Below are 13,161 nucleotides of genomic sequence, written 5' to 3' on the forward strand. Positions count from 1 at the left end.
GTACACATCACACACACACACACACAGGGTATTTGTATTTATATCTATGGAGAGTAATCTGATTTTGATATTTTTAATAATCTATAAGGCTTATAAATCTTTAATATCCCAAAAGTTTGTATTTTATATTTTGTATTCCGGTTTAGAATAAAAATCATTATTAATTTTGGGATTTAAAAAATTAATTCAATGATGCCAATATTGTAAAGTCTGCACCAGTACTACGATACTATTGTTATCATTTACTTGATTAAAAAAGTTAGTACCCTAAAAATTTCGCTCTCTCTTATATTATTATTATTACTGTTACTTTTTGCAGTATACTCCCACAGGAATAAAACAATCCTACAGCATCATTAATGCAACATTCCCCTACAACCAATTCCTATTTTTAACTTAATAAATTACACAAGTCCTTTGAAATTAATTTACAACAGTTGATGACTTATACTCCATCCGTCACCGTTCGTAGCAAGAATTTAGAGACTGGAGCACCCTCTTGAGGTGGACTGCTATCAGCGGTCTATAAACAGTCTTAACACTAACCATCTACAAATCAAAACATTACCGTAGTTCTCTTGCTCTACTCCATAAACACAAAATTGTGCTAATTTTGTTGGGTGGGGGATGGGCTTATACTAGGGATTTCCCATTTTCACAATAAAAAAAATCATGATCCTTTCTGCAACCAACAGCATGCTCTATTAATTGTAGAGATAGCCAATCAAAAAGCATCTTTTCAACGCTACATGATCATGCATTTTTCTGTTAAGTATTTGTAAAATTCATTCAAATCAGACATTGGGCTTTTGTCTGGGAAACACTGGTACATAAAATCGGGCATAAAGTGGATGGGCCGGGCTCATACTCGAGATAGACTTATACCCAAAGCACTATGGACCATATTGCCATTTTTTTAATGATAGTTATATACAACACAATCTAGCTGGCATATTTTTATACCTACTTAAAGTAGGTTGTGTCATTTATGGCTCCCTTTGTGGAAACAAAATTGATGAGGGATATAAAAAATTCAAGTTTCCATTAAAAACTGCAGATACCCGTGCTGTATTATACAATGCCTATTACCATAAAATGACTTTTTGCTGAAGAAATGGAGACACGTCTTTTGTTGTTCTACATAATTATGCAATGAGCTGATGCTTGAATTTACGTGATGCAACATCCAGAAATTATATTGATATTCGCATAAGAAACAAAAAAAAGCAGTGGCTAAGGAGTAGTTTGTTTGTTTTCTGGTAATTATGACTGTTTCTAAGGTTTCACTGGCGTGAATATTGACATTGTAAACTCCGTCTACACTATTAAATTTTATGTGAAAAATATTACCGTGATATGCCCAAATTTGGGTGTAATATGACAACATCATGCCTATATATAAGCACATTACACAAAATTGATCACATTAAATTTAAGATCATCAGTGAAATTAAAAGCTATGGTTAAAATTGACCAGTTAAGAATGGATCCTTATGACCGTTGGATAGCTGTCTTCCTCTGAACACACCAGGCCTCACGCATTGATCGGGCTAGCTACCCTAGGAGGTGACGTATCGCCCCTTGCAGATGACTGCAACCCTAGGTCCCTGGCCTCAATTTCTTTCTGCAATTCCTCAACCTTCTTCTGTAAATGAGCTCGAAGTTCAAGTAGTTCTCTATTTCTTTGATGGATTGGTTCCTGAAATTATAAAGTTTAACATATGTTATGTTCCTTAGAAAATTATTTTCTTTTTTTTTTGCAATAAAAAATACACAAATTTGATTCCATTTTTGTTACTCTGTAGTTTTCAAGTGTAAATATAAATTATCATATGAGTTTCCAATTTCAATCGTATTGCTTGTAAATAATTTGCAATTTAGGGATCAATCCCTACCATTTATTATTTTATTATCTTCAAGAAATGCCATGTTTTATTTGTTCATATGACTGTAACTGAATTTTGAATAAAAACCATGAATTATTATCAAATATTTCTTAACTTTAAAAATGAATGGGTTTATTTTAATTACTATTAATATTATTTAAGTTAATTTTCAATCCAAAATACATAAATTTAATTAAAATATGTTTGCCTCAAAAATATACTTTAATGAACGCAAATTTGAAAGAAATACCAAATAATTAAATAAAAAAATTGTGGATAATCCAAACATTTTTTCACTTACTTTTATAATCTTTAATTATAAAAAGATTATATTACTAAATAAATTTAGAAGGGAAAAGAAATTCCCTAATGTGGTATCTTCATAAATACTACATCATTTTCTCAGATGCAATCAATCCATTGATTCAGACCAGCCAATGATATTAGCTTACAGAATGTTTATTATTAAAATGTAATTAAGTTTGCCAAGAGGACCATATTCCTCTATCTTGATAATTTTATAGTTCATGATTGCACTCAACTATAATTAGGAAATTTATATATTAAGATTAGACATAAAACTTTATTTTTAAGAGTATACCAAGGCCATTCATGACTTTATATCATCGTTTCTAGAATAAAATACTGTAAACTTGTTGATTTTATTGACCATAAAATTTGACTATATGTGGGTGGTTGACATTTTACCGGTGGGTGGGTGATAACATTGGTAAACTCTAAATAATTCGAGCGGATTTTAATGATGGGCAAGGGAGGGGGGGGGGTTTAATAATTGTGGGTGAAGGGCCATGAAATTAGCTTTAGGCTGGATGGAAAACTACAAGGCTGGGTAGCCACGCCCACCTCCATCCATCATAACTAAACAACCCTGTTTGCTAGATTAGTTAGATGCCCATATTATCATGGCAACTGTAACAGTGGCAGTTAACTGTCTGTCTTGCTGGCTGGCTTTTGGGTAGGTTGATGTTTCTTTAGCGTTATTTTACAGGTTTAAAAAAAAAAATTTATTGTTAAGTGCTAGTTATTTTCTGGTGCAATTCTTTTTAATAATCTATTAAACGAGCAATCTGAGAAATAGTATAATGCAGAAAGCTTTTTAGAAACACACTACCATTTATATTTGTAAAAAAAAAGAAATCAATCAATCATCATTTATTGCAGAATCAAAACCTATAATACACAAAAGTGAAAGTACATAAATCATATCTAAAGAAAAATGTCTAATACATTATAGTGAAATTTCTTGTGTAGCACCCTGAAAAGACTTATAAGTATTATAGAAATACACTGCCACTATAATTGAAAAAAAAATGTTAATCAATACATCAGTTTATCAAATCCATTATTCATTTATTATGGAAAATAATAATATGTGCAATTTATTCCACAACTAGAAAAAAAATGCCTAATACATATACAATATAGCACTTATAACGATCTTAAGGGCGCGCCAAAATCGCGAAATACTGAATAATATTTGTGTGTGAAAATATAAGGTTGCAAATTATTTTAAATTGTGAAATCGCGAAAATCTAGGACCATGGAAATAAAGTGCTTTACAGTACAAAGTAATTAATTATAACAAAAGGTTCATTTAAATACATGCATGTCGACCTAGATAAAATAGAGACAAGTACATCCCTACTGATAGAGATCTCAAATCGTTGACATTTAGAAAGAGATCAACGAAATCGAATGAACTAATTAAAATTGAGTAAATAAACACAATGAGTTGGTCGATTAATTACCTGTGGTTTCATCCTAGGATTCCAGCGGATGTAGTAGGACGTCCATAACTCAATACGTCGCATACTAGCTACGGGAAAGAGCACGTGTTGATGGAGGTAGGATGCGTAAAGCGGGTTCTTGAACTCGTCGGGCGTGCTGTTTATGTGCGACCATAAGGACACTGTTTTGGTCTTTACCTCCTGGTGTGGAGAACAATGAAAATTAGTTTATATTTTATAGTAATTATGATTAGCAATGCCTGGTATAACAATTTTTATTCAGTACTCAGTTTTTCTTCTGAGAACTGCAAGAAGTCTGACTCTTGGGCTTTTGTTATAACGCAATTTTTTCTCAAAAAATTGAAGGCCGTCCTTCCCCATATCTTGTGGTGGTACTTGCAATTCTATACTCTTCGGTATTTTCTTAATACAAATTTTAATCCGCCAGTGAAAATAAGGAGCCTTATTCTTAATCAAATGTAAGTGTAGACAAATGGAAGTAGTTGCAAGGGAAATGGTTTGGATCCCCAACCTGGAGGCCGGGGTTTCAATCCTTTACAGGGCATTTCTCTTGTGTCCTTGGGCAAGACTTTTATCCAAATTGCTTCTCTCTACCGAGGAATCAATGTTATGTTATATTGTTCATTGTATTTGAATGGATGCTAAATAAAATAAAAGTAAAGTAAAATGGAAGAAAGTGCTACCTCTCTGAAAAGGAAGGTACTAAATAGATAAATAAATAAATATATAAATAAATAAATGAATAAAAATAAATAAATTAATTTAAAAAAATTAATTAATTAAATAAATAGATGCAGACTAATTATTTACATCAGCTCATGTTTTGGAATTCTTTAGAATCTGATTTTTTTGGGGGGCAAATTTTGGGATTTTAAACCAGTACTAGCAAACATGAAGTATATCCAAAGGCATGGCTCAGATAAAGAATAATTTGGCATGTGGACGTAGATAAAAAAAAAATTCTAAAGTTGTAAGTGAGAGGTCTAGGAACCACTAAAAAAGTCAAAAGAGTGGCATTAGATTTTGTGTAACCCAGCATGATTGGTTTGCTTACATTTGATTGTATGTTTTCTAATATTTCTATTTGAACCATCAATAAGTTAAAGCAGTGGTACGCTTGGCCAATTGGTGTAAAACATAAATTTTCTGAAATTTGCACTGGAATTAGCACTCAAGTAATAACTCTAAGATGCAGATAGACATTTTTACCTCTTTCACTCGTTCGCATTCACAGTTGAACAAAAATGTTCCAAACAGACAGCTGTACAGGTGATCCAAAATCGTTATTAGAAAACTCTCGTTAAATTCAAACGCATTTGGGAACTGTAATTAAAAAAAAAAAAAATACAGTCAAGATATCAAATTACACAATCAGTATATGTAATAAAAAATGCAATTTAAATTTTGATTGAAATACAAGATTCAAGTAATTTAAAAATCATAAATAACACATTGCAGCAACAAAATGTGATACATAGTTCTATTTGACCGAAGTACTTCTATTTTTTTTATAGCGTTCCTCACATTTGACTATATTGCATGCAATTAATTCATCTGTTTAATTGTAAGTAAAATATTTTCTTGATCAAATTTTCAATTCAAATCAGTTGAAAAATGTACCTCTCCGCTAATTCCAGTTCAATGGATATTTTTGCTAAGTTCACACAGAATAAAAGCGTGAAAGTAAATCTTGTTTTTGGGGAAACACATGTTTGTGGAACCTTTTGCCCCACAAAAACACATGTGCTGTTGTGGGGAAACACGTTTGTGGAATGAGCACGTATTCCTAGCTCTGTTCTGGCTGGTTATTAATTTGATTGACACTCAAAAAAGATCTATTATGTAGTAAGGGCAGTTCATATATTGAAATTCATTGTTGAAATATATTAGTCCTAGTCAGACAGTGTATAGCATATTTTGAAGTAGTTTTATGTTCTTAATTCAGACATACCTGTCTTGTTATTTGCCAGACACAGTCTATAAATTGAAGGAACACTGGCGATCTATCGGCATCAGCATGATTTTTATCGCCATGACCATGTCTCTGTGAAAATAATGCACAATAGATACAACATGATTTTAAATGCTAAAAAAACATGTGACTTTAAAAATTGAAAACCAAGAATAAGAAGCTAACATTAATCTTGATGGAAATTCTCAAGCCTGTGTGATATTTAGCAAGCGTTCTGTCTCATGTACAAATCTCTTTGGGTTATTCCATTATCGTCTTCTATAATGGAGGACAAGTCCAAGGGAAAAATCAAATTTCCTAGATTGATTTCTTGATTTCTGACTTCCAAAAGTTAATCATCTCTTTCATAAATCATTACGTACCATTCTTAAGGCCTGTTTATACTTAAACGATAACGATAAAAAAGCTAAAAAGCAATTGTTCATATGGAAAATAAAAGAAATAAGAGAAGTTTTTACACTAGAACGATTCGATAACAATTTATCAGTTATGCGATAACAACATATTTTGACAAATCAAATCAGATGACGTCATAACCATGGAAAAACATTAAAATCGTAGTAGAAGCAACGATTTTATCGTTTTTCCATGATTATGACGTCATCTGATTTGATTTGTTAAAATATTTTGTTATCGTATACACGATAAATCGTTATCGAATCGTCCTAGTGTAAAAATTTCTCTTAATTCTTTTGTTTTCTATATAAACAATCGCTTTTCAGCTTTTTTATCGTTATCGTTGAAGTATAAACAGGCCTTTAATGTTATGATGATCTATTCCTTAGTTTTTTTGTAATCTTGCTAACAGACAGACAGACAGACAAGGGTGAATACATAACCTCCTTGGCAGAGGTAATAAGCACTGACTCACCTGTGAGAACTTATGACCCATTGCTAACCACTCTTTCTCTATAAGTACTTCAAAGCCTCGGATTGTTCTATAGTAAGGATCAAGCATGATCATAGCGAGGGCGCCGAGTTGAGATGTTCGGTCCCAGCCATCACTGCAATGGATGATCACAGACGTCTTCTGATTCTCAATTCTGTCTGCTATACGTACTGCTCCGGCCAAAATAAGCTGTAATCATAAACATTTCAAATTTCAGTACATGAATCAGAAGTATTAATAAATGACACCAATTAGGAATAACTGTAGTGCCCTCTACTGACTTATTGTTTTTTGTCAAACAATAAACCATCAAACAAGGACACAGCTAGACAGAGTCCTAAGTGAATTGAATCACTATGTCACATAATCAGAGAACCACTACCTAGTAACAAATACTAGAAATACATTATAGTTCATTAATAATAACAATAATAATAACAATAATAATAATAATAAATAATAATAATAATTAATAATAATTAATAATAATAATAATAATAATAATAATAATAATAATAATAATAATAATAATAATAAATTTAATGCTGTAGAAAATACACAAAAATATCATTGGTAAAAAAATATAGTTTAACTTTATTCAAATTCTTAATCATTTTATTATCTAATTTTATTTTTATTCAAAATTGTTTTCTTTTTTATTATTAATTTAAAAATGTTTATATATTTTCAAAAAGCACCCTCTATCAAAGGTAATAGCACCCTCTATATTACCTTGATATGTTCTAACCAATGTGTAGATTCCAAATTGCTTAGCCAATGATGATCATCTATGCTCGGAAAACAGATCTCCTTTAATTTTCTTAAGCTGTAGGAAGAAAAAAAACAAAAACCGAAATCAATTTTAAAACTAGGCTGATTTATTGTAATTTTGGTCTTCTACAGCAATGATCTTTTAATAATAACATCAACACCAAAATGGTTGTCAAGGTAATGCAAACAACTTAATCAATACCACATGGAAATGTATCTTGTAAACAAAGCGATTATCACGTACAGAATATCTTTGCTCTGTACATTATTCCTCAAATTTCCTAAAATCCTATTAAATATTCTGTATAATTGTCTGTGTTGAGAAAAAAATTAATTGCTTGCTTCATAGCATATAAACAAGTCAATCAATGAATAACTTGAAAATATTAGCCTAGTTCACATTGAATGTCTAGTTATGCAAATTATTACAGCTTATAACCTGGATTAAGATAAGCAATTGGTTTGATTGGTTTACTTGTGATCTTGATTAAAATAACAATATCTAATTTGTTTTTTTTTTATCCTGACACTTTCACTGGACTAATATACTGTAGTCTAGTAATTAAACACCATTAACCAGATATAACTGTATTGTTTACACCAAATTTAGTCCAGTTAAACCGAATTATTGTAATCCAGATAACTGGATTAACTTCAATGTGAACCACAAATAATCATCATCAATTAACAGATTAAAATAATACTGCTCAAATACTCTTTGCATAGACTTTTACACTGGCATGTTGGTGGCGCTGTTGCGAAAATGTGATGCATCTATTTCTGCTTTTTTCTTCTTTTTTTATTCTTCTTTTTTGGTGCCAAATTGAATGTAAAATAACAAATGAGTCACATTAAAAAACAGTCAAAAAGGAATAACGAGAAGGCCCACTACAAAAACACAAATATACCCATACACACATACGCATTATGTATATGCATCATTATATATTCAAATCTAGTAATCCTATGACATAACATGATGGATTTACTTGAGCAACTGCTCCCCACTTAAGGGTGCGGTGCTATAATCTGACGTGTTTATATTTGTTTACTCACCTCTCTCGCATCACATGGATGTTGTGAATATCAAGGAACTGCAATTCAGCATTCTGATAGGCATCTTCACTTTCATAACCACCACCTTTCGCCTGTGGACAAGAAAAGCATGAATGTTAACTCACAGACAATAATCCATATTGATGCATCACAACCCAAAACACAATTCTTCTTTACTACTGAACTTTTCTTTAGATAACAGAAATAGAGGGCATATTAATTTGTGTGAAACCATATCTATTTATATAAACAAAAGTAAGTATTTTTACTATTAAAAATATTATTATTATTATTATTATTTACTTTCTATTAAAGCCAAAACATCTAGAGAGTTTTATGACCAAGTCATTTTATATTATAAATGCTCTTTAAAAAGTGGAGGATGGTCAGAAGAATCATGTGCATTATAGTAGGATTAAACCATGCCACTATGCCACAATCCCATTGCAAATTGCAGAGTATAATTATTTTCAACAGATACTCTCTTTGAAATTATATTGGTTCATCCAAATATAAAATTAAACATCCTTGAAAAAATCTTACCTTATTGGCTACAGCATTCACACTAGGCCTTGCATCCATGATTACTAGTTTATGCGACTGGGCATTGGCGTCAAGCACCATCTGTATGTACTTCTCGTCCTCTTTGCTCCTCTTACCTGCCATGCCTACAAGAGGCTGACTGCACCTTGTGATTGTAGCTTGACTCTGCGGATGTATCCATGACAACCCCTGTAAACAAACACACAAAATAATACAATTTTTAAAGACGATTTTTGAAGAAATATTTTACCGACGTACAGATTGCAAATATATATTAAATTTCCTTCAGGCAGAGTGGTCACGTGACTGAGTAAAGCCCTATGCAAACTATTAAATTCTACTTGACAGAAACATGTGACATGCCTAAATATGGTAATGATGTGATGTCATCATGACCATATTTAGGCATGTCACATGTTTCTGTCAAGTAGAATTTAAAGCCCCATTCCCGGCAAAAAATATGCATTTGCATTACTCCAATTATTATAAATCATGGAAAAATATTGGCATGAATTTTAGTTTTACGCAAAAGAATAAAAAAAATGAGATATACAGACTATTTCTCATAAAATATTACCATTTTCTCGACAAATTCATCGTTACTAGGCAAATTCAGAGGTTGTAGATCGCATCCACTGGAATACTCCCGCTTTTATGTATACTTTATACAGTCAATAAAGTCATTCTTCTATGAATGTACACTACTGCAGAACAAGCCATGAATATTGCGTATGTCGCGGCTGTTGTCGCATGGTGTGTAAATAGATTGCACTGCATGATAGAATATTTTTGTCATTGTTGCGTGCCACTGGCATGCTCTATTAAAACTGTCTCTTATACACATCTAGATGTGTATAAGAGACAGCTGTATAATTGTCTGTGTTGAGGAAAAAATAAATTGCTTGCTTCATATCATATACATAACAATCAATGAATAACTTGAAAATATTAGCCTAGTTCACATTGAATGTCTAGTTATGCAAATTATTACAGCTTATAACCTGGATTAAGATAAGCAATTGGTTTGATTGGTTTATTTGTGATCTTGATTAAAATAACAATATCTCATTTGGTTTTTTTTTTTTATCCTGACACTTTCACTGGACTAATATACTGTAATATACTCTAGTAATTAAACACCATTAACCAGATATAACTGTATGGTTTACACCAAATTTAGTCCAGTTAAACCGGATTATTGTAATCCAGATAACTGGATTAACTTCAATGTGAACCACAAATAATCATCATCAATTAACAGATTAAAATAATACTGCTCAAATTCTCTTTGCATAGACTTTTACACTGGCATGTTGGTGGCGCTGTTGCGAAGATGTGATGCATCTGTTTTCTGCTTTTTTTCCGTTATTTTCCCTTCTTTTTTGGTGCCAAATTGAATGTAAAATAACAAATGAGTCACGTTAAAAAGGAATAACGAGAAGGCCCACTACAAAAACACAAATATATCCATACGAATTATGTATATGCATAATTATATATTCAAATCTAGTAATCCTATGACATAACATGATGGATTTACTTGAGCAACTGCTCCCCACTTAAGGGTGGGGTGCTATAATCTGACGTGTTTGTTTATATTTGTTTACTCACCTCTCTCGCATCACATGGATGTTGTGAATATCAAGGAACTGTAATTCAGCATTCTGATAGGCATCCTCACTTTCATAGCCACCACCTTTCGCCTGTGGACAAGAAAAGCATGAATGTTAACTCACAAAGACAATAATCCATATTGATGCATCACAACCCAAAACACAATTCTTCTTTACTACTGAACTTTTCTTTAGATAACAGAAATAGAGGGCATTTTAATTTGTGCGAAACCATATCTATTGATATAAATAAAAGCAATTATTTTTACTATTATTTTGGTCCAATTTAAAGAAATTTACATCTGTATTATATCTACTAAAGCCAAAACATCAAGAGAGTTTTATGACCAAGTCATTTTATATTATAAATGCTCTTTAAAAAGTGGAGAATGGTCAGAAGAATCATGTTCATTATAGTAGGATTAAACCATGCCACTATGCCACAATCCCATTGCAAATTGCAGAGTATAATTATTTTCAACAGATACTCTCTTTGAAATTATATTGGTTCATCCAAATATAAAATTAAACATCCTTGAAAAAATCTTACCTTATTGGCTACAGCATTCACACTAGGCCTTGCATCCATGATTACTAGTTTATGCGACTGGGCATTGGCGTCAAGCACCATCTGTATGTACTTCTCGTCCTCTTTGCTCCTCTTACCTGCCATGCCTACAAGAGGCTGACTGCACCTTGTGATTGTAGCTTGACTCTGCGGATGTATCCATGACAACACCTGTAAACAAACACACAAAATAATACAATTTTTAAAGACGATTTTTGAAGAAATATTTTACCGACGTACAGATTGCAAATATATATTAAATTTCCTTCAGGCAGAGTGGTCACGTGACTGAGTAAAGCCCTATGCAAACTATTAAATTCTACTTGACAGAAACATGTGACATGCCTAAATATGGTAATGATGTGATGTCATCATGACCATATTTAGGCATGTCACATGTTTCTGTCAAGTAGAATTTAAAGCCCCATTCCCGGCAAAAAATATGCATTTGCATTACTCCAATTATTATAAATCATGGAAAAATATTGGCATGAATTTTAGTTTTACGCAAAAGAATAAAAAAAATGAGATATACAGACTATTTCTCATAAAATATTACCATTTTCTCGACAAATTCATCGTTACTAGGCAAATTCAGAGGTTGTAGATCGCATCCACTGGAATACTCCCGCTTTTATGTATACTTTATACAGTCAATAAAGTGCGCCCTCTCTAATGAGATTACTTTTGTACTTCGCATCTCGCACAATGCGGTCGTTCGGTTAGGCTGAGATATGTTTGTTTAAGTGTCAAAATCTCAGTCAGAATCAAGTTTTTTAACAAATTTGAAATAATTCCTATGAAATATTATATTTCACAAGCGTCAATACTAGTAGGTATCCCAATGAGAAATTTCAAATTCATTATTGTGAATTCTCTCTTCATTTAATATGCAGAACTTACTGCACTGATCACTTTCCAGTTTAAATGAATGAAATCCAACAAACCGTTCAAAAGTTATGGCCCATCAAAGTTGCCAAAAATGGGGGTCAAACGGTTAAAAAACGGTGTTTTTCATCAATTGCCATTTTGAGCATTTTTGGAGGGCCATAACTTCAAAAATAATCATAGAAAACATCTAATTTTCACCAATCTGGTAGATCACATAGGGTTTTATGTGTCTATTTTTTTTGGGGACACTCTGCAATGTGGTTTTTAAAATAACGGCCCACGAGTATGGTCCCTCTGCATTTTTTGGCAATTTTTCGCAAATGTCTCAAAAATGTGCAAAATCGGCACTTTTTCAACGGCCTATATCTTCTTAACCACTCCATCAATCCACTTACTTTTTTTTGCATTACAAAGAATGGTATATATATATGGCCAGGGTCTACCTCAAATGTATTATAATAACATACTTAAATTAAATAAGATAAACCCCTATAATAAAAATATCGCCAAAACATTTTAAAATGCAAAATCGGCAATGTTTGAAAAGTAATAAAAATGGTGTAAAAATTGTATATGTTGTAACCTTTTGTCATTTATGTTATTTTTTGTTAATGTTTTACTATTTAAAGACTCACATAAATTAAATCAGTCAAATCAAGCTACATTAAAATTGGTTCAAAATTAGAAAATAAACAGGCATAATTTTCAATTTTGCTTGAAATATGTCGCATCCATCACAGGAGAAAGAATCATTAGCCAGGCCAAACTGCATCATCAGAGGAGATAGAATCATCAAGTGAAAAAAATGCATGTGTTGTTCAACTCAATACTACACAGAATTGAAACATGAGTTGTTATCATACCTTTCAACATTTATTTGAATTGATCAATAATCAACTTTATTTTGGTATGTACAGTGCAATAAAGAAGAGAATCACCACCACTATCATTACTGATCATCGACAATATATACTGTTAAATTAATAGTGAATATATATATTACAGTATATTCAGAAGACAGTATGAATTTATGATACAAACTCCGAAGAAAGTGATGTAAGCCATCGTGATTCTATATTTCAAACTTGATTTGTTCATCTCCAGGAATAAATTTATTTACAATCTGACGACTTAAATCGATTGTTTATTTAAGAAACTTGTTTTGTACAGGTTTACTATGCAAGCCTCCTGTAACTGGCTTCC

General features: G+C 31.8%; 1 protein-coding gene across 2 annotated transcripts in view; it reads right to left on the reverse strand.

Moving 5' to 3' along the window:
* The window catches only part of LOC117105907 (myotubularin-related protein 2-like), a 55,049-nt gene continuing 41,888 nt past the window's right edge, over window positions 1-13,161 (reverse strand). For both annotated transcript variants that reach the window (XM_033247210.1, XM_033247211.1), the window contains exons 9-16: window positions 11,050-11,238; window positions 10,498-10,589; window positions 7,249-7,342; window positions 6,499-6,705; window positions 5,607-5,699; window positions 4,865-4,978; window positions 3,656-3,835; window positions 1-1,699 (exon numbers count right to left, since the gene is read on the reverse strand). In XM_033247210.1, coding sequence (XP_033103101.1) covers window positions 1,535-1,699; window positions 3,656-3,835; window positions 4,865-4,978; window positions 5,607-5,699; window positions 6,499-6,705; window positions 7,249-7,342; window positions 10,498-10,589; window positions 11,050-11,238 — 1,134 coding nt within the window. In that variant the 3' untranslated portion in view covers window positions 1-1,534. The remainder of the gene's footprint in view (window positions 1,700-3,655; window positions 3,836-4,864; window positions 4,979-5,606; window positions 5,700-6,498; window positions 6,706-7,248; window positions 7,343-10,497; window positions 10,590-11,049; window positions 11,239-13,161) is intronic.

The sequence above is a fragment of the Anneissia japonica genome, unplaced genomic scaffold (assembly GCF_011630105.1).
Source record: "Anneissia japonica isolate Jap-2015-1 unplaced genomic scaffold, ASM1163010v1 scaffold288084_len154654_cov141, whole genome shotgun sequence".
Taxonomy (NCBI): Eukaryota; Metazoa; Echinodermata; class Crinoidea; order Comatulida; family Comatulidae; genus Anneissia; species Anneissia japonica.